At 39.6% G+C, this 21,431-nt stretch overlaps 2 protein-coding genes across 4 annotated transcripts in view; both read left to right on the forward strand.

The window, feature by feature from the left end:
- Window positions 1-11,026, forward strand: part of LOC124038420 (ribosomal protein S6 kinase alpha-2-like) — a 55,079-nt gene extending 44,053 nt beyond the window's left edge. For all 3 annotated transcript variants that reach the window (XM_046354281.1, XM_046354279.1, XM_046354280.1), the window contains 11 exons: window positions 70-134; window positions 616-718; window positions 1,344-1,477; window positions 2,702-2,827; window positions 3,305-3,394; window positions 3,666-3,824; window positions 3,938-4,099; window positions 5,768-5,844; window positions 8,495-8,612; window positions 8,792-8,929; window positions 9,837-11,026. In XM_046354281.1, the coding sequence (XP_046210237.1) occupies window positions 70-134; window positions 616-718; window positions 1,344-1,477; window positions 2,702-2,827; window positions 3,305-3,394; window positions 3,666-3,824; window positions 3,938-4,099; window positions 5,768-5,844; window positions 8,495-8,612; window positions 8,792-8,929; window positions 9,837-9,962 (1,298 nt within the window). In that variant the 3' untranslated portion in view covers window positions 9,963-11,026. The remainder of the gene's footprint in view (window positions 1-69; window positions 135-615; window positions 719-1,343; window positions 1,478-2,701; window positions 2,828-3,304; window positions 3,395-3,665; window positions 3,825-3,937; window positions 4,100-5,767; window positions 5,845-8,494; window positions 8,613-8,791; window positions 8,930-9,836) is intronic.
- A 2,608-nt stretch (window positions 11,027-13,634) lies between these two features.
- LOC124038423 (mitochondrial pyruvate carrier 1) lies at window positions 13,635-21,423 on the forward strand. Its single transcript, XM_046354284.1, has 5 exons — window positions 13,635-13,826; window positions 15,517-15,520; window positions 17,414-17,510; window positions 17,836-17,968; window positions 20,906-21,423. The coding sequence occupies exons 1-5, from the start codon at window positions 13,756-13,758 to the stop codon at window positions 20,925-20,927; spliced, it is 327 nt and encodes a 108-aa protein (XP_046210240.1). The 5' UTR covers window positions 13,635-13,755; the 3' UTR covers window positions 20,928-21,423.
- The last annotated feature ends 8 nt before the right edge of the window (window positions 21,424-21,431 follow it).

Here is a 21,431-nt window from a genome sequence, read left to right on the forward strand (position 1 = left end):
GAGCAATTACAGCCCAGTGAAGCTAAAAAGAGTATTCAATCTAAACGTTCTGGTGCATTTTACTGTTAGGTGCTGGACCAGATGGAGTCGAGGAGATTAAAAGGCATAATTTCTTTGGAAATATAGATTGGAATGTGAGTATAAAGCTCTTCATAACCCTTTCTAAAAATCCTAAAAGGCATTGCTTCGGATATGTCCTCCTGAGGATTTGATTGTCATACCTTCAGACGAGAAGTAAAGGTATTTTACCCCAGACCTTGTACTTACAGATGTAGGACCTTACATTTGAGCCAGTTTTCTACAGCAGTACAATAATCCTGCAGCAACAGGATTAACAGTAAATTAATATGTGGATTATAATTAAGACATTTTTGTAGGTGTTGATACATTTTTTGTAAGGGGGGGAAAAGTCTGACATTTCTAAGTGGAAATGTCAAACTTCAGAAGCCTTTTTAAACCTCAAATACTCTAGAAGTTTTACATTTTCTGCATTGAAAGACAGTTCATCTGCAATAGGGTCCTTCTCCTGCAGCAGGATCCTACATCTGTAGCTCAAATACTAAATGGAAAAATACACGTTTTATTTTTCCTTTTCCCCTAATGGTGAAACCAAAGAAACTTTACAGAAGAGAGATCAAGCCTCCATTCAAACCAGCAGTGGGCAGGCCAGATGACACCTTCCACTTTGACCCTGAATTCACCTCCCGCACACCAACAGGTGATTGGTAATTGTAGGTGAAGTAGTTCATCTGTGCGTGCGTGCGTGCGTGCGTACGTGCTTGCATCCCTGTTGCCTCATAATTTCATGAATCATGTTATGTTTTACTTCATACTGTTTGCTTCATTGTTATGCTCAGAATAATAATTTATCCATGCATCTGGGTTACCCTCACACACTGACATAAAATTGCCTCTCAATTACTGACAAACAACCCCCTCTTATAATGTCCACATAAACTCACACTTATATATCCGCATAAAGTCACCCAGCTGCATCTTTTAAGTATTTGAATACTGAATCCTCTGAAATTATTATATCATTCAATGGATCATAGTCGATGGGCCAAGGAAATGTGGTACAAAAGTGCCAATATTTAGTCTCCTATATCAGCTGCTCGTTTGCAAACTCAGAGCTGGGCAGTTGCCTGTCGGCAAGACCCTCTAGGCCACAGCTGTATAGAACAATGGGACTAACCTTTTCAAAAGTCAATTTAATGATAACTGACATTCAATCAACTGTGATGTATTTCCAGTTACCAATGTGTCCTAGTTCCCATGTTTGTTTCGTGCCTGCCCGTTAGACAGTAGTGGTTGTAACATTTTCTGTACCTTTCTCCCATCAGACTCGCCGGGCATCCCTCCTAGTGCCAACACACACCAGCTCTTCAGAGGGTTCAGCTTTGTGGCAACTAATCTGGACCAGGAGCAGTCCGTTGCTGAAATACGGCAAACCTCAACTGTCAACACTATTGTCCAAGTGAGAATGATAGACTAGAGGGAGAGGACTAATCATCTCTGTTATTCATCTCTATCAACCATACTCAATTTAAATACTTGAAATAATCTAAAATATCTCTAATTGTAGATAATATGACACTGGCTTCAGGCTATTGTCTTTTTATATTTTATATATATATATATATATATATATATATATCTCTCTCTCTCTCTCTCTCTCTCTCCCTCATATATATATATATATATATATATATATATATATATATATATATATATATATATATATATATATATATATATATATATATATACATGAGGGAGAGAGATTTTTTCCCGTTAATTAAACGTAACCACCGGACAAGAGTATCAACATCGAGGGGAATATCAATCGTTGTTTCTTAGCCACTGCTCCAGAGAGGCCCTCTTGTGTGTCCGTCCTGCACACACAAAAACAGATCAACTTACATAACCACCCGGACTGATTCTTACCAGATGGTTCATACCTGAGTGAGCATTTCATTGAAGTCACTCACCAGAGAGGCCTCCCAGTGCCCTCAGCAAAGCATATTGATTTGTGAGAACAATTAGTTCCCTCTGACATCATGGCCATGGGTGCGCTGCCGTGGCAGCGTTCTGAGAACATTTGGATCCTCTGCTGCGGCGGTGCAGAGATCAACGGTGAACGTTTTCATTGTATTGAACAAGTGAGATTACATGCTGCTGCAGTGTGGATGAATATGAATGAGCCAACATATGTGCAGACAAGGTCTCTCAGCGAACACAATAGAATTAGCATGGACTATACTGCAGATGGCAAGGTGGATGTGTGAACCCAAGATGGACTATTACTGTGAACATTTTCAATTCACCTTTCTTGCTCTTATTTGTGTTTTGACATACTGTACAGCAATAAAATCTTCACATATGAAGCATTACATCACAAGAGAAAAGAGAAATGCCACCAATGTGCACTCTCGCTGGAACACTATTCACATAGAATGTTTTTCAAGGACAATTCTTCCTAGGGGAATAATTTGATAGCTACAGTAGATCTGTTTTGAATACCAGTGTGCTACCCCTGAATATGTCTGAGGATTATAGGAAGACTGATGGATTCTCTAGTCTGCCTGAGCAGGATTATGACATGAGCGAATAGTAAGGAAATCAGATGACAAGCTTAGAGCATAAATATGAGCAGAGGCTTAAATGTTTTCATGATGCCTGGGTATGTTTGTCATTTCAGCAACTTCATGGGACCAACATCCATTTCACTGATGGGTATGAGATGAAGGAGGATGTGGGCTTGGGGGCGTACTCTGTCTGCAAACGCTGCATCCACAAAATCACCAGTGTAGAATATGCTGTCAAAGTAAGTGAACCGTATAGGTAGATTTTTTAAGAGGAATATTTTTTATAGGTACTTCATCATTCTTGGAGAGAAATTATTTTCACGGCCAATCAGTTATAAGAAACAGCATCATACGCAGCAAGGGGACGTTACGATCAGTACAAGGATTCCAGAATTATATATCATCTTTAATTATAGTAGCTTTGTGATATACTGTATGTAGTTTACACATTTCACTTCCTTGAATCCTGGAACAACTAAAAGCCTTTCAACTATAATATAGTCTCTGTCAGGATGATTCATGCAGCGACAATGATTCTGTATTTTGTGCAGATGATGCTCTGTCACACATTTTATCGTAAGAGGATACCAAGCAGGGGGACCAGTACGAATATGTATGCACTACTGTAAGTCGCTGGATAAGAGCGTCTGCTAAATAAATTACATTTAAGAAACAGTTCTAATCTAACAGGGGGTGTGGTGTGGTGTGTCTTTCAGATCATCGACAGAGCCAAAAAAGATCCATCTGAGGAAATTGAGATTCTGTTGAGATATGGGCAGCATCCAAACATTATCACGATGAAGGATGTAAGTAATCATTCAATGACTCAAACACATGCACATGCTGAAAGCCCTCCATAAGGACAGAGAACCTTGTGAGTTTGCATGACTAATGAAAAATGTGTCCTGCAAACTTGAGTTTTCACTGACCATCATATTTGACTGCATCTTCTCTTGTCCATTTTTATCTCTATTAGATTTTCACTAGCCATTTTTTGTGAGCTCTGAGGACTAGCCTAATGTACTCTTGGTTCATAAATAACTCCATGTGGTATTAAACTGTCTTTTTGGCCCCTAGGTCTATGACGATGGGAAGTATGTGTACCTTGTGATGGAGCTGATGAGAGGTGGAGAGCTGCTGGACAGAATCCTCCATCAGAAGAGTTTCTCTGAGCGAGAGACCTCTGCTGTGCTCTGCACTATTACCAAGACAGTGGAGTACCTTCACTCACAGGGGGTCAGTATCATGAATGTATATGTTCAACTAAAATCTGTATCAAAGTGAAAGGAGTAGTGCTCCTAGCTAGGACATATTCATACTGCCAATTTATTTTATTTATTTTGTCATAGGTTGTACATCGTGACCTTAAACCAAGCAACATCCTCTATGTGGATGAAACGGGAGATCCGGAATCGATCCGAATTTGTGATTTTGGGTTCGCCAAACAATTAAGGGCAGAAAATGGTCTCCTCATGACGCCCTGTTACACAGCAAACTTTGTGGCTCCTGAGGTAAGGAGTGGTTTGATCAGCTCTTATTTAGTTCAAGTGCTATATACAGTGCCTTGTGAAAGTATTCGGCCCCCTTGAACTTTGCGACTTTTTTGCCACATTTCAGGCTTCAAACATAAAGATATAAAACTGTATTTTTTTGTGAAGAATCAACAACAAGGGAACGACATTTATTGGATATTTCAAACTTTTTTAACAAATCAAAAACTGAAAAATTGGGCGTGCAAAATTATTCAGACCCTTTACTTTCAGTGCAGCAAACTCTCTCCAGAAGTCAATGTTGACCTAAATGACTAATGATGATAAATACAATCCACCTGTGTGTAATCAAGTCTCCGTATAAATGCACCTGCACTGTGATAGTCTCAGAGGTCCGTTAAAAGCGCAGAGAGCATCATGAAGAACAAGGTACACACCAGGCAGGTCTGAGATACTGTTGTGAAGAAGTTTAAAGCCGGATTTGGATACAAAAAGATTTCCCAAGCTTTAAACATCCCAAGGAGCACTGTGCAAGCGATAATATTGAAATAGAAGGAGTATCAGACCACTGCAAATCTACCAAGACCTGGCCGTCCCTCTAAACTTTCAGCTCATACAAGGAGAAGACTGATCAGAGATGCAGCCAAGAGGCCCATGATCACTCTGGATGAACTGCAGAGATCTACAGCTGAGGTGGGAGACTCTGTCCATAGGACAACAATCAGTCGTATATTGCACAAATCGGGCCTTTATGGAAGAGTGGCAAGAAGAAAGCCATTTCTTAAAGATATCCATAAAAAGTGTTGTTTAAAGTTTGCCACAAGCCACCTGGGAGACACACCAAACATGTGGAAGAAGGTGCTCTGGTCAGATGAAACCAAAATGGAACTTTTTGGCAACAATGCAAAACGTTATGTTTGGCGTAAAAGCAGCACAGCTCATCACCCTGAACACACCATCCCCACTGTCAAACATGGTGGTGGCAGCATCATGGTTTGGGCCTGCTTTTCTTCAGCAGGGACAGGGAAGATGGTTAAATTTGATGGGAAGATGGATGGAGCCAAATACAGGACCATTCTGGAAGAACCTGATGGAGTCTGCAAAAGACCTGAGACTGGGATGGAGATTTGTCTTCCAACAAGACAATGATCCAAAACATAAAGCAAAATCTACACTGGAATGGTTCAAAAATAAACATATCCAGGTGTTAGAATGGCCAAGTCAAAGTCCAGACCTGAATCCAATCGAGAATCTGTGGAAAGAACTGAAAACTGCTGTTCACAAATGCTCTCCATCCAACCTCACTGAGCTTGAGCTGTTTTGCAAGGAGGAATGGGAAAAAATGTGTGCAAAACTGATAGAGACATACCCCAAGCGACTTACATCTGTAATCGCAGCAAAAGGTGGCGCTACAAAGTATTAACTTAAGGGGGCTGAATAATTTTGCACGCCCAATTTTTCAGTTTTTGTTTTGTTAAAAAAGTTTGAAATATCCAATAAATGTCGTTCCACTTCATGATTGTGTCCCACTTGTTGTTGATTCTTCACAAAAAAATACAGTTTTATATCTTTATGTTTGAAGCCTGAAATGTGGCAAAAGGTCGCAAAGTTCAAGGGGGCGCGAATACTTTCGCAAGGCACTGTATCTCTATATTGTGATATGACACAGATTCTTCATGTCTTTCATAGGTCCTGAAGAAGCAGGGGTATGATGCTGCTTGTGACATCTGGAGTTTGGGAATCCTACTCTACACTATGCTCGCAGGGTAATCCTAATTCGCTGGTTTATTTAAACCTCAAGAAGACTGAACACGCAGGGTCAGACCATTTATATCCGAATTTCCCTTTGCTACGTGACAGTTTACCTTTGCTAGAAATCTGCCTAAACCAGTTTCGCAGTAACAAACAAAAAACAATGAATTCTGGACTGTGCTACCTCTCCTGGCAACCACTGATTCAGGACTCATTTTTGGAACGGGGAGAGGGACAGTGGACGACGGATTACTTTCTAAGCTGAGGTTGAGTCTGCGGTAGAGTAATTTTAATTGTACTCTGCACAATGCCAAATCTCTCAGGACCTGCTCTGACAATTTAATGTCCCAGCCTGTGTCCCAGCCTGGCTCATGTTTTAAATCTCTGTAATCAGGGCATTAGAAAAAAAGCTGAATTCTTTCATAGATGTCAAACACTGTTTAGATGCCATTATTATTATTTTTAGCTCAATAAGGGTATTGGAGAAATGGCCTAAAAATAGCACCTCACATATAGCCCATACTCAAAGACACGCACACTCACTCACACCAACAGCCAACGCTGCTGTCCCATGTGTATAGAGACATTAAACACTGGACACTTGCGGTTTCTTTTATACTGTTTTTCCACACGGTGTGTGTATACTGTATTCTCAACATAGCTCATTCTGACCTACTGTATCTACCACTGTACATTGCATTCTTTTTTTACACTTTTTATACACACCGCGTATTTATACTGGATTCTTGACATAGCTAATACAGTGCCTTCAGAAAGTATTCAACCTCCTTTTTCCACATTTTGTTGTGTTACAACATGGGATTAAAATGTATTTGATTGTAATTTAAGAAAAGTTGAAGAAAAATTATAAAAAAAGAAATGACAAATAATAATTTGCAGCGATTACAGCTGTGAGTCTTTTGGGGTAAGTCTCCTAAAGCTTAGCTCACCTGGATTGTACATTATTATTATTATTATTTTTTAAACTCTTCAAGCTCTGTCAAGTTGGTTGTTGGTCATTGCTAAACAGATATTTTCAGGTTTTGCCATAGATTATAAATCTGATTTAAGTCAAAACTGTAACTGGGCCACTCAGGAACATTCAATGCCGTCTTTGTAAGCAACTCCAGTGTATATTTGGCCTTGAGTTTTAGGTGAACTTTTCTCCCTGTCTCTGTTGGAAAGCAGATGGAACCAGGTTGACCTCTAGGATTTTTCCTGAGCTTAGCTCTATTATGTTTATTTTTATCCTGAAACCCCCCAGTCCTTATCAATGAAAAGCGTATCTATAACATGATGCAGCCACCACCATGCTTGGAAATATAAATAGTGTTACTCAGTGATGTGTTGGATTTGCCCCAAGCATAAGGCTTTGTATTCTGGACAAAAATGTTGTTTCTTTGCCTCATAATTTGCAGTATTACTTTAGTGCCTTATTGCAAACAGGATGCATGTTTTGGAATATTCGTATTCTGTATAGGCTCCCTTCTTTTCACTGTCATTTAGTTTAGTATTGTGGAGTAACTACAATGTTCTTGATCCATCCTCAGTTTTCTCCTATCACAGCCATTTATACTTGAACTGTTTTAATGTCACCATTGGCCTCATGGTGAAATCCCTGAGCGGTTTCTTTCCTCTCCAGAAACTGAGTTAGTACATACGCCTGTATCGTCATAGTGTATCATTACACCCAGTCACTATCTAAAGTGTAATTCATTTCTTCACCATGCTCAAAGGGATATTCAGTGTGTGCTTTTTTATTTGTAACCATCTACCAATAGGTGTCCTTCTTTGCGAGGCATTGGAAACGTCCCTGGTCTTTGTAGTTGAATCTGTGCTTGAAATTCACTACTCGACTGAGGGACCTTACAGAGAATTGTATGTGTGGTGTACGGAGATGGGGTAGTCATTTGAAAATCATGTTAAACTCTATTATTGCACACAGAGTGAGTCTATGAAACGTATTATGTGACTTGTTAAGCAAATTTTTACTCCTGAACTTATTTAGGCTTGTCCTAACAAACGGTTTGAATACTCATGACATTGAATATTCATGACTCATGACATTTCAACTTTTCATTTGTAATTCATTTGTAAAAAATTATACATATAAATTTCTACTTTAACATTATGGGGTATAGTGTGTAGATCAGTGACACAACATCTCAATTTAAATTCAAGCTATGGCAGAACAAAATGTGGAAAAAGTCAAGAGGGTTGAATACTTTCTGAAAGCACTATAACAATTATATCTACTGCTGTACATATCATTCTTAGTATATTTATTTCTGGTGTATATATGCATAGATTGCATTTGGATTACTGATAGTGTTAATTGGATTCGTTCTGAAATATCGTTTTTTATTTTATTTGTGTAGCCTTACTTGTTTGACATTTTACTGCACTATTAGGAGCTAGTAACACACACATTTTGCTACACCCTCTATAACATATGCTAAACTGTGACCAATTAAATTTGATTTTGATTTGAGATACTAAAAGAAATAAGACCCCCAATTCAAGCAAACCCAGATACATAATTATTTGTGCAACAGGAAAGCACATTCATTACGGTAAAGCAGGGTGAAAAAGGTTAACTCGGTTACCTAAAGTATTATTGAAAAGTGTTTGATTGTTTGCCCTTCCCCACACTTGTGCTTACAGCTTCACCCCTTTTGCCAATGGTCCTAATGACACCCCGGAGGAAATACTGGCTCGCATTGGTAGTGGAAAATATGCCCTCATCGGAGGAAACTGGGATACAGTTTCTGATGCTGCAAAGGTGAGTTTACTTGGCTTTTATTAATGACACATCACAGTTGAATTTGATTAATAAATGCAATTCACATCCAACTGTTGTACATGATAGTCTGAAATAAAATCCCATCCACATTTGTTTAGCTGCAACGCTGCATTTCATTCTAGTCCTAACTGGACTATTTCTTTATTGGGTTCCGATAGGACATTGTAACTAAGATGCTCCATGTGGATCCACACCAACGGCTGACGGCCCCCCAGGTTCTCAGACACCAGTGGATAGTCAACCGAGAACAGCTGTCTCAGAGTCAGCTCATCAGACAAGATGTACAGCTTGTGAAGGTAAGGAGGAAAACCTAAGAAAAACACTAAACCTGACAATGTAAGAAGCACCATCATGTTGTGCTAATCTCTAGCCTCGTATACCAGACTGACCACATTGTTTCACTTCAGCCCAGCAGTTTGACTGATTGACCAGGCTAGTCGATTTGACCCTGAGCAAATTATGTTAGCTAATTGTGATAGTTATTTTTTTAGCATCACAAGCATTTTGCCTGCTAAAGCTCACTGATTTATGAAAGGTCTCACAAATTAATTTGTCCTCTGTAGAATGCCATTTTTGTGTTCACTGACATTCTACTGCCACCCCGTGTACAGATCTGCCATTACACGTAGACCTTTTGCGTTCTTCTCTGTGTCAATAAAAGTCATTTGAAACCTGCTCAAAATTTCACATACTGTGCTTGCTTTGCCCAATGCAGCCTTTAAAAAATCTCAATATCAAATTATTTCTGGATAGCAATTAAATACCTTACTGGGATTGTGTTCAATTAAAATGGTCAAATAATAGCTACTTAGCAATTTCTCAAATAAGAATTTAGCTAAGTCTGTCTGGGAATGGTCTGAGTGGTGAGGTGAAAACTGAGAATGAGCTGTTATTGGCAGAGGTTTGGAATGCTCTTTCATATTGGTCTATTAACTAATTTACTGCCTGAGGATATCACGAGCTGGGCAAAAACTCTATCCCACCAAAACAGGCAGAAGTTTCAGGAGGTCTTTTCAGACAGCTCTTACGCTGAAAGAACATTATCAGAAATTTCACAGTATTATTCCAATCTCATAGTATGGAAATAAAACGCAGATACATCCTGTTTTTGACTGTACTCTGCCTTTAAATATGCCGTTTTTATTCCCGGAGCAATTTTTCCATCTTTATATAATTTAAAGATGTTTTTCTCTGTCATTCTAGGGCGCAATGGCTGCAACATACTTGGCTTTGAATCGTTTGCCTCTGGCCCCAAAGCTGGAGCCTGTGGAGTCTTCAAGTTTGGCGCAGAGAAGAGGAATGAAGAGACTCACATCCACTGGTTTATAGCACCCTCATAGATGATTCGGGGACAGAGCTTGAAAAGGGGTCAAAGTGCAATGACTTTCATCAGACACTGGTTTAAGTGCCCGTCCAAAATACCAGGAAGTCCACAGTAGTGTGAGCAAGGAGGAGCAACTTATCAGAAGAAGAAAAAAATGTAGAGAAGATACATCCGGTTGTTGCACTAAGAAATACATCTTTACGGATTTTAGATGCACTAGAAACAAATGGTGGTATTAAAAGACCAACCAGAATGATGTTCAAATGTTCATATATTTTATTCATTCATATTTGCCTTTTCCTTTAGGTGCCATCTGCTACTATTAAATTATTTGACACCTTTGTATTGTGAAGAGTATGTTTCATATATTATCTAGGAGACCAAGTAATCTTATAGAACCTCAAATTGACACTCATAAAGGCTGTGACAGAGAAGTTGAGAACAGTTTATAACTACATATAACTGACTACATTTACGGGATTTTATCAACATCGGACATCTGTATTTTTCTCTGTGGCATGTTGGAGTGTTACTTTTATTATTCTTCATCTGGGAGAGTAATTGCTGACAGATTGTTGGAAATGTTCAGCTACAGCTGCTAAGGATACGTTGGTACATTTTTGTAACAAAAACTGAAATGGCTAAATGACCACAAAGAGTATATGTATGCATCTGTTGTTGATTTTCAGGTTGGTTCATAAGGTTTGGTATACTGTAGTCTACAATATTTATTTCCTGTAAAAATCTAGTGAGCATTATTTTGGATGCTTTTGATAGTTTTGGCAATTTCTAACAGCATTCTGTGTGTTTGGAGGGTTTACTGAAAAGACCCATTTATAAATTGCCAATGTAAGTTATTTATTTTAAATGTGACTTATTTAAGTTATTTGATCAAACAAATGTATTTGTTTCTACATTATCCATTATTTTGCGTATTAATTTATGTAAATGTCTATTTTATTTTTCATACACAACAGATTTAAGTGTTTTATACCTGATCTGAAGTGACTTTTTGGAAGGAAGTATTTGTTGTATTAGCAAATACATTGCCTTTATCGGCATTACCTTGTTTTGCCGTCTGTAAAATTATTTATTTTTTCAGAAAATTAATCCCTAAACAGTATGGAACTGATATGAATCCACATGAGTATTTACATTTATTGTTCATATTTTGAACAGGGACAACAAAAAACACCTACAGTAGAATGCCACCTTGGATGCCTTTGTTTCTGATTTATGTGCAAGTCAAGTAGTAAAGAAGCTATGTGAAACAAACAAGAAATCTCAACAGTATTCAGTGTACTCACACATGGAGATATCATAGAATTACAGGTAGAAAGCACACAGGATTCAGGAATGGTTTATCAATCAACATAAGCCCACAATGGAGCTTTAGTTGCTCCATAATAAGAATATGGGATACACACCAATATGACAAAACAGGTTACATGGGGTGAATACTACAGACTTACCTTTAGAATAGTACAACTTGCTAAATTGGGGCAGAGAGAATGAAAAGCATTATAGCTGATTGCACAGTGAGCCTTAATTTCTGTTTTCACAAAGCTTCATTGAATAACTAATAAAATACACAATGTAAAGAGATCCCCCCCCCATAGAATAACACAATGGAGTACCTTGATCAATGCCTCTCCTTGTGCTGCTGTGGCTTGTATAGATCTTAAGTGTTTTGTGCATGCTGAAGGTACTTCTGCAAAGATAATTGATTTAACGAGTCTTCAGCTCTGTGTTGTTCAATCAAAAAGCCCTCAAGTGAGCACACACTGTCTCATAACCTCCAAGTAAAAAGTAACATTGTGAAACGAGTACATTTACATTGACGTTTGAATCATTTAGCAGATGCTCTTATCCAGAGTGACTTAGTTAGTTAGTGCATTCATCTCAAGACCGGTGGGTCAACCACATATCTCAGTCATAGTAAGTACATTTCCCTCAAAGTAGCTATTAGTAAAGTCAGTGTGAGTGTTAGTAACAATGCTAGTAGGACTGTACATACTGTATAGGCAACATTTTACAAATAAATCAAGTGTGGAAGAAACTTGTGTTGATATTTTGTGATGATTGGGTCAGGCATACACACAGTGACTGAAACAATTTGGTCAGTCTGGTATACGAGGCTAGAGATTGGCACCACATGCAGATGATGGTTCTTCTTGTACTATGTCAGGTTTAGTGTTTTTCTTAGGTTTTCCTCCTTACCTTCACAAGCTGTACATCCTATCTTATAAGATGACTCTGAGACAGCTGTTCTTGGTTGACTATTCACTGGTGTCTGAGAACCTGGGGGGGGGGGGGGGGGTCACAATGTCTTATTGGAAACCATTAGAGAAATAGTCCAGTTAGGACCAGTATGAAATGCAGAATTGCAGCATAAATCGCATATGGGCCAGGCATACACACGTTGACTCTTGGCAGTTGGTTGACAATTTGTGGTCCTGTGTGGCTCAGTTTGTAAAGCATGGTGCTTGCGACAAGGGTCGTGGGTTTGACTTCCACTGGTGCCACTCGTAAAAAAAATGTGATGCATGCACTACTGTACGTTGCTTTGGATAAAATTTTCTGCTAAATGGCATGTTATTCATTATAATACTATGCAAATAGTTTAGATCAAAGCCTAATTGAATGGAAGTGTGGTCAGTCTAGAACAGATGTTCATTGTTTCCTGGTTCTACATGTGTAAAGGTGGTAGCTATATGTTTGAGTCAGTAAGTGATAGCTAAAGGGACACCTCCTTCTGAGAATTGTGGTGTAACCAGTTCAGCCACTATTCTTGAGCAGTATGTGTATTGGGCTCCCGAGTGGCGCAGCGGTCTAAGGCACTGCATCTCAGTGCTAAAGGTGTCACTACAGACCCTGATTTGATCCTGGGATGTATCACAACCGGATGTGATTGGGAGTCCCATAGGGCGACACACAACTGACTCAGCGTGGTCCGGGTTAGGCTGTTATTGTAAATAAGAATATGTTCTTAACTGACTTACCTAGTTAAATAAAGATTAAATAATGAAAAATAAATCTACCAAGAGAGAAGATGCTGATCCTGGATCCGTGGCACAATCTCAGTAGGTAGATGCACAGAGACAAATGAGACAAATATTTCCCCAGATGCCTAAATGTGAAGCACCCGCTTGGCGTTTCCAAAAATGGTTTCCAAATATTCACCCACTGGCCAGCAGTGGGAGAAGATGGAACGAGATGGAATTTAGCCGACATTCTGCACATTTTCTCATCGATGAAACATTTTATTTCAATACAGTTTTCTGTTCCCAAAACTATAATATTTCATGCATAGAATGGACAAAGTTTTGCAGACTTTACCAGTGGCAAAAGTTGTTTAAAAATCTCGTTGTTTCGAAAGAGTGCAAAGGTGAATTGAGTTGCACACGCGCACATCACAGAGTAGGCGTTCCCAAACGGAAAAATGCAGATGAACGCGCCAATAGGATCTCGCTAGCTCCGGCTTGGTTCTGCCCTCCTCCTTTGCTTGTTCTGCCCACTATGACTCATTTGTTCCAATTGAAAACGACAGGATTTGGTCTATCTTGGTTTAGTTGTAAACGATCTTTGTTAAAGGCGAGTCATCACCACGAGAACGGAAATCGTGAGATTGCATAGCAACACCAATGAGAGCCGTTCTAACTGAGTGATTGCGATACGGTCGTAAATATGTTTTGGTGACGAGCTGTGACCACCAGTGTCCTCTACGCTAAGCTGCATTTATATAGCGTGTACATTCCCATAGTTCTAATTTCCTCTGCACTGCTAACCACCACAGTCATGGCAGGTACTTTGGCACGTAAAGCTGTTGACCATCTTAAAAGCAAGGAGTTCAGAGAGTATCTCATGAGGTATGACACATTTGCAAGATCTGGAAGAGAGCTAGTTATAGTAACTTACTTTATCAACTAAGTTAGCAAGCTACCTAATATAGCAATGCAATTAATTATCAAACGTTTCGAGCTAACGTCAGTTGTAAATTGTAACTACCACCATTAACGTTTTTTTTTACATATTGTGTCCAGCCTGAAGGACGTTTGTTCTTGAATGTTTTTGGCATCACTCAAGCTAGCCCTTGTCGTCATGACCCTAATTACATTGCTGGGTCATTGCACGTCCCCTTTTACGGGAAACATTTCAAACTTAACTTTTACGAGTTAGAATGAATTGTACAAATACAAAAGATGCACTTAACGTACTTAATTTAGCAAAGTTGCACCCAGCTGTGCTCTGGGTAACACTATTTGAAACCCGACGTTGAATTGCATGGCATTTTAATCCTGAATGTTTCCTCTCGTGACCTCTATAAACCAGAATGTTGAATAACATTATATTTTTAAAGTACGGGTTGTCCATGTGGTTGGTCCTTATGGCGGTAGAAATACGAGACAATATATCCACCTGAAAGTTTAATTACATCACATTTTCAAAGCGCTGGTAGTGCGTTCAGTTTTCTGTCACCGGAAACATGTGCAGAACCATGTTAACACGAGTTCGGCAAGTATGCATGCTTCTCATGCATGCATGTATTTGATTTATTTTTGTATCTTGTGCGAGTGTTTCAGGCGATATCAAATGTGAATGCACAACCAGCGCTTTGAAAAGTTGTAATTATACGTTCCTATTGATATATTGTCTCGCATTCTTACCGCCAAAAGGACCAACCACACGGTCAACCGATAAAGTATGTTAAAATATAATTTTATTTTACATTCTGACTTGAAGAGGTCATGAGTGTTCCATATGCAATTCAACGTGGGTTTTCAGGCAAGAGTAACACGGAACCCAAACCGGCTGCACGCGTGCGCTATCGTCCATCCATTTATTTTGCCCCCCCTACACCAAAAGCAATCACGACATGCAGGTTAAAATGTCAAAGCAAACCATGAACCAATGACATTAATTTGGGGACAGGTCGAAAAACATTCAACATGTATGGCTAGTTAGTGTGCACTTGCTAGCTTGCTGTTGCTAGCTAATTTGCCCTGTGATATAAACACTGAGTTATTTTACCTGAAAAGCACAAGGTCCTCTATGACAATTAATCCACACATAAAACGGCCAACCGAATCATTTCTAGTCGTCTCCTCCTTCCAGGCCTTTTCATCTTTGAACTTATATGGTGATCGCATCCAAACTTTCATAGTATTGTAATGAAACAGCAGGGAGCAGGTCTCGGACCTTCGAGCCCGAGGTCCGGCGCGCTATCGACTGCCATAAAAGCATGCTCATGCGGCAGAGTCACACTTATAAACCCAGGGTCGTTACACTACTCCCTCCTTTCAAAGAGTACGTCCTCACGCTTGCTTGCGACTCTACGTCTTACAGGAATGCGCTCACCGGCCAAGCACACGCACTGTTGTGGATGCAATGTACAATCCCACTTCTGACACCAATGTAATGAAACAGCAGGGAGCAGGTCTCGAACCCTCAACCTTCTAGTCCGAGGTCCGGCGCGCTATCGACCGTGCCGCAAAAGCATGCTCGTGCGGCAGAGGCAATTTCCACGCTTATAAACCCAGGGTTGTGGTCCTTCTGTAGCACAGTTGGTAGAGCATGGAGCTTGTAATGCCAGGGTAGTGGGTTCGATTCCCGGGACCACCCATACGTAGAATGTATGTACACATGACTGTAAGTCGCTTTGGATAAAAGCGTCTGCTAAATGGCATATTCTTTTTTTTTGTTTGTTGTTACTATTACCACGATCACCGGCAAAACAGTTCATCTTTCAATCACCCACGTGGGTATAACCAATGAGGAGATGGCACTATAAACTGCTTCTATAAACCAATGAGGAGATGGGAGAGGCAGGACTTTCAGCGCGATCTGCTTCAGAAATGGTTCTATTTTAGCACTTGGTAACGCAGATTCTCGTTGGCGCGCGTGAGCAGTATGGATGCAATAATTGAATAACATGGATTTCTAAATTTTATTTTGTGACGCTCGCACACGCGACGAGTCCAGTCTGGTCAGCATATAACACAATAGAAATGCTAGAGCAAGGTGTAAGGTTGTGTGGTACCTCTTTTGTATTTGAAAGAGTGTTTCTCGTTGGTATGAAAGTTAAGGTTTCCAAAACCATATCACAAGCAAGGATTATTAAAGGTGCAATATGCAGAAATCACTCCGCCATTTCCTGATTGCTAGAATTCTAATAGTTTGCCTAATTTTGATTTGTGACAACAAGCAAGTTTCTAGAGAATCATTGTACCCTCCAAATCACTGAAGTAATTTTCAGTAACCTAAAATTTTGTATTTGAAGCTGGTGTGGGTGGGTAAGAGACAAAAACCAAATTTAAGACAGGAAACAGAAATAGCGCAAATATAAATTATTCACAAGCATTTCGCTACACCCGCAATAACATATGCTAGACACGTGTATGTGACCAATACGATTTGATTTACCACTTCAGTGAGAATGACACATCTATAACTCACATTTCTATGTGAATTTGGTCGGGTCGCCCCAAAAAGATGGATATTACAGCTCTAACGTTTCTAAACCTCAAAACAGAGTGTCAGGACACCTTCAGCTGAAAACCCAAAAGGGGGCTGGCGGCTGCAAGCCCTTGTGGGCCCCCTTAGGTTCTCGAGAGCTAGCTGTCAAACTAGCCTACTGCTGATGTGTTGCTGGTGATGTCAGCCCTATATTAGTATTAAGCCGCGTTTATGTCATGTCGGAGTAATCAGAGGAACAACTTGGGAGCTTTGATTGGTTCTTGCATCTTTCCTTTCTCAACATTGACAGCCGAAAACACTGCCATGTTTGGGGCCATTTTCAGTGATGCGTGACGTCATAGTTCAGCGTGTGGGAACGATCGGGGTCCAGAGATCATACCGGAGTTTCCTAGTCGTAATTATGAGTTGGAGGGGCGTTCACATGCAATGTTTCCTGGTAGGAAGGTCATATTCATGAGTTCCCGACATGACTTGAACTCTGCATTATTAGTTTGTCAGGCATGATGTGATGTGTTGGTTGTTTTCCTTAGGTATAGGCATATCTCCTAACCAAAACTCCTTTTGTCTTATGTCTGTCATCTTGGTGTCCTCCCGGGAACGTTCAAAATAAGCACAGTAAGTTTTGTTTTTGTCTACTCAAAAGGCACTCGCACATCTGATCTATCTGTGTTACTGGTACATGGTAACAATTGATTAACGAGGAAAAAAGAAGAAACCCCCACACACTGCGTTTGTTAGTATAACTTCTCTTTATTTAGCTTTACGTATTGGCCTCAAGGCCTTTGTCAGAGCTTTTTGTATACTAAAGAAATCGCAATGTTTTGGCTTCATTGAACATAGCAGATAGACTCCTCTCTTAGGTAGTTAGTTGGCAAGACTGTATAATTGCTATGGCAGCTTGAATACATTTGACCCTTACAGTAACCTTGTTTCTCTCTACATTAATTGTTCCTTAAAATGTTTTCTACTTCTATTCCAGCACTTCTGGGGACCTGTGGCCAACTGGGGTCTGCCCATAGCTGCCATCAGTGACATGAAGAAAAGCCCTGAGATTATCAGTGGCAGAATGACCTTTGGTGAGACGATTGGAAAACAGACACAACACAATTGCCGCCGTTTATCTAGCTATAACTTTAGGGACTTTCTGCCAGGGATTGATCGCCTGTTCACTATAATACCAGCAGCAGTCTCACGCTTGTTGAATAACTCCATGCTTTGATAAAGTAGAATTCCAACAGGTTAACATTATTCTTTGAACTTCAACAATCCTTTCCTGCAGTCTGACACGAGGCAAGAACATTTAGTTTTTTTCCTGATAAGGATGTCTGAAAGATATGAATAAAGTTTCAAGTCCTTATTTACTCAGTGTTCTTTGTTGTTGCCCCCCCCCCCCCCCGGCAGCTCTGACCTGCTACTCACTCCTGTTTATGAGGTTTGCATACAAAGTTCAGCCAAGGAATTGGCTCCTCTTTGCTTGCCACCTAACCAATGAGACAGCCCAGCTCATTCAAGGATCGCGACTTATCAAATACAAGTAAGCTCACATTTTACTGTACTGCATGAGTTGCTTATTTCAATGCCAAACTCATTTTGATTTCCATTTTGGTTACAAAGCACCGTACAACAACCTAAACATAGGGTGGCGCACAATTGGCCCAGGGTCGTCCAGCTTTGACCGGTGTTTGCCATCATTGTAAATCAGAATTTTTTCTTAACTGACTTGCCTAGTTAAATTTAAAAAATACATACAGTACCAGTCAAATGTTTGAACACATACTCAATCACAGGGTTTTCTTTATTTTTTATATTTTTATTTTTTACTATTTTCTACATTGTAGAATAATATTGAAGACATCAAAACTATGAAATAACAGATATGGAATCATGTAGTAACCAAAAAAAGTGTTAAACCATTCAAAATATATTTAAGATTTTTCAAATAGCTACCCTTTGCCTTGATGACAGCTTTGCACACTCTTGGCATTCTCTCAACCAGCTTCATGAGGAATGATTTTCCAACAGTCTTGAAGGAGTTCCCACATATGCTGAGCACTTGTTGGCTGCTTTTCCTTGACTCCAACTCCTCCCTAACCATCTCAATTGGGTTGAGGTTGGGTGATTGGAGGCCAGGTCATCTGATGCAGCACTCCATCATTCTCATTCTTGGTTAAATAGCCTTTACACAGCCTGGAGGCGTGTTTTGGGTTATTGACCTGTTGAAAAACAAATGATAGTCCCACTAAGCGCAAATCAGATGGGATGGCGTATTGTTGCAGAATGCTGTTGTAGCCATGCTGGTTAAGTGTGCCTTGAATTCTAAATAAATCACTGACTGTGTCACTAACAAAGCACCATCACACCACCACCTCCATGCTTCACAGTGGGAACCACACATGCGGAATTCATCTGTTCACCTACTCCATGTCTCACAAAGACGTGGCGGCTCGATCCAAAAATCATCATCAGACCAAAGGACAGATTTCCACCGGTCTAATGGCAAGAAACACGAGCAATGGACAAGCAAGTCTCTTCTTCTTATTGGTGTTCTTTCGTAGTGGTTTCTTTGTGGCAATTTGACCATAAATGCCTGATTCATGCAGTCTCTGAACAGTTGATGTGTCTGTTACTTGAACTCTGAAGTGTTTATTTGGGCTGCAATCTGAAGTGCAGTTAATTGCAGATTTCTGAGGCTGGTTACTCAAATGAACTTATCCTCTGCAGCAGAGGAATCTCTGGGTCTTCCTTTCCTGTGGTGGTCCTCATGAGAGCCAGTATCATCATAGCGCTTCATGGTTTTTGCAACTGCACTTGAAGAAACCTTTTGAAATTTTCTGCATTGACTGACATTCATGTCTTTAAAGTAATCATGTCTTTTCTTTTTGAGCTGTTCTTTCCATAATATTAACTTGGTCTTTTACCAAATAGTGCTATCTTCTGTATGCAGTCTAAGGCACTGCATCTCAATGCTAGAGGCGTCACAACAGACCCTGGTTCGTTTCCAGGCTGTTTCACAACCGGCTGTGGTTGAAGTCCCATAGGGCGGTGCATAGTTTGCCTTGTGTCGTCCCGGTTAGGGTTTGGCCGGGGTAGGCCGTTATTGTAAATAAGAATTTGTTCTTAACTGACTTGCCTAGTTAAATCAACAATACCTTGTTACAATAACTGATTGACTCCGACATTAAGAAGGACAGAAATTCCACAAATTAACTTTTTAAGAAGGTACACCTGTTAATTGAAATGCATTCCAGGAGACTACCTCATGAAGCTGCTTGAGAGAATGCCAAGCGTGTGCAAAGCTCTCACGGCAAAGGATGGCTGCATTGAAGAATCACAAATATAACATATATTTTGATTTGTTTAACACTTTTTTTTGGTTACTACATGGTTCCATATGTATTATTTCATAGTTTTGATGTCTTCACTATTATTCTACACTGTAGAAAATAGTTTTTTTAAATTAAGAAAAACCCTTGAATGAGTAGGTGTGTTCTGACTGATGCTGTATGTGATTTATTCACTGCTCAGATGGTTCTTTGTGGCACTTGTTAGGATATAATAGACGGATATTTCACGGAGGCTACAGCCTTGAAGCCCAAACGTCTTTTGGGATTTCTCCATCCCAGAGCATGTTCAAAGTTACCATCAAATTAACAAAACATGTACAACATGGAAGCACAGAACTTTATGGCATTCATTTGATCCATGATAGCATCTTAACTACAGTCTCCGTCTTTCACTCTTCTTTAAAAAAAATATATATATATATACAATTTGATGTTGGAAGTTTACATACACCTTAGCCAAATACGATTGAACTCAGTTTTTCACAATTCCTGACATTTAATCCTAGTAAAAATTCCCTGTCTTAGTTCAGCTAGGATCACCATTTTATTTTAAGAATGAAATGTCAGAATAATAGTGATTTATTTCAGCTTTTTATTTCTTTCATCACATTCCCAGTGGGTCAGAAGTTTTACATGCACTCAATTAGTATTTGGTAGCATTGCCTTTAAATTGAGTCAAACGTTTCGAGTTTCCACAAGTTTCCCACAATAAGTTGGGTGAATTTTTGGCCCATTCCTCCTGACAGAGCTGGTGTAACTGAGACCGGTTTGTAGTCCTCCTTGCTCGCACACGCTTTTTCAGTTCTGCCCACAAATTTTCTATAGGATTAAGGTCAAGGCTTTGTGGGGCCAATCCAATACCTCGACTTTGTTGTCCTTAAGCCATTTTGCCACAACTTTAGAAGTATGTTTGGGGTCATTGTCCATTTGGAAGATCCATTTGCGACCAAGCTTTAACTTCCTGACTGATGTCTTGAGATGTTGCTTGAATATATCCACATAATTGTCCTGCCTCGTGATGAAGTGCACCAGTCCCTCCTGCAGCAAAGCAATTTAAGACTTAATGCTATTCTATAGAATGTGTATCTATAGGAATTCTGATGGATTTTTTTTCCCCTTCTTTCCAGCATGGAGAAGAAGTCATCTTAGGGGTGGAATTGCAGAATATTTAGTTTAATTAGAAACCAGTGTCGTTTGGCTGTATATGTATGGCAATTTTATATTATTGCATACCTATGTAAAACTCTTAACTTAAAAATTGTTAATTAAGTTTAAACTTATGTTGAAGACCATGTCTGTTTCTTCAGGTATATAAGGTCAATGAATAGATTGATTTTGCACCATGTATCATGCACAAACTTATGAAATGGAGTCTGTAGAGGCCCTTTTACAGATGTCTTTTAAAGAGATGGTCTGTGACACATGCACTCTAGGTTACAACCTCATTTTGGTAAATGTATTAGCTACCAATAACAATCTTTATCAGAATGTACAGGCCATACAAGTGGTACTCTGTTGTGTTGCCATGGCAGTGTTATTTCCGAAGATAATGAATAAACAGTTATCTATTTCCCATAAATGAAACTTCCTCTTACACTGATCAAACTACACGCTCATAATATCTAATAAACTGTCTATCCATTGAGTGGCTGA

This window comes from Oncorhynchus gorbuscha, linkage group LG06 (genome assembly GCF_021184085.1).
Source record: "Oncorhynchus gorbuscha isolate QuinsamMale2020 ecotype Even-year linkage group LG06, OgorEven_v1.0, whole genome shotgun sequence".
Lineage (NCBI taxonomy): Eukaryota > Metazoa > Chordata > Actinopteri > Salmoniformes > Salmonidae > Oncorhynchus > Oncorhynchus gorbuscha.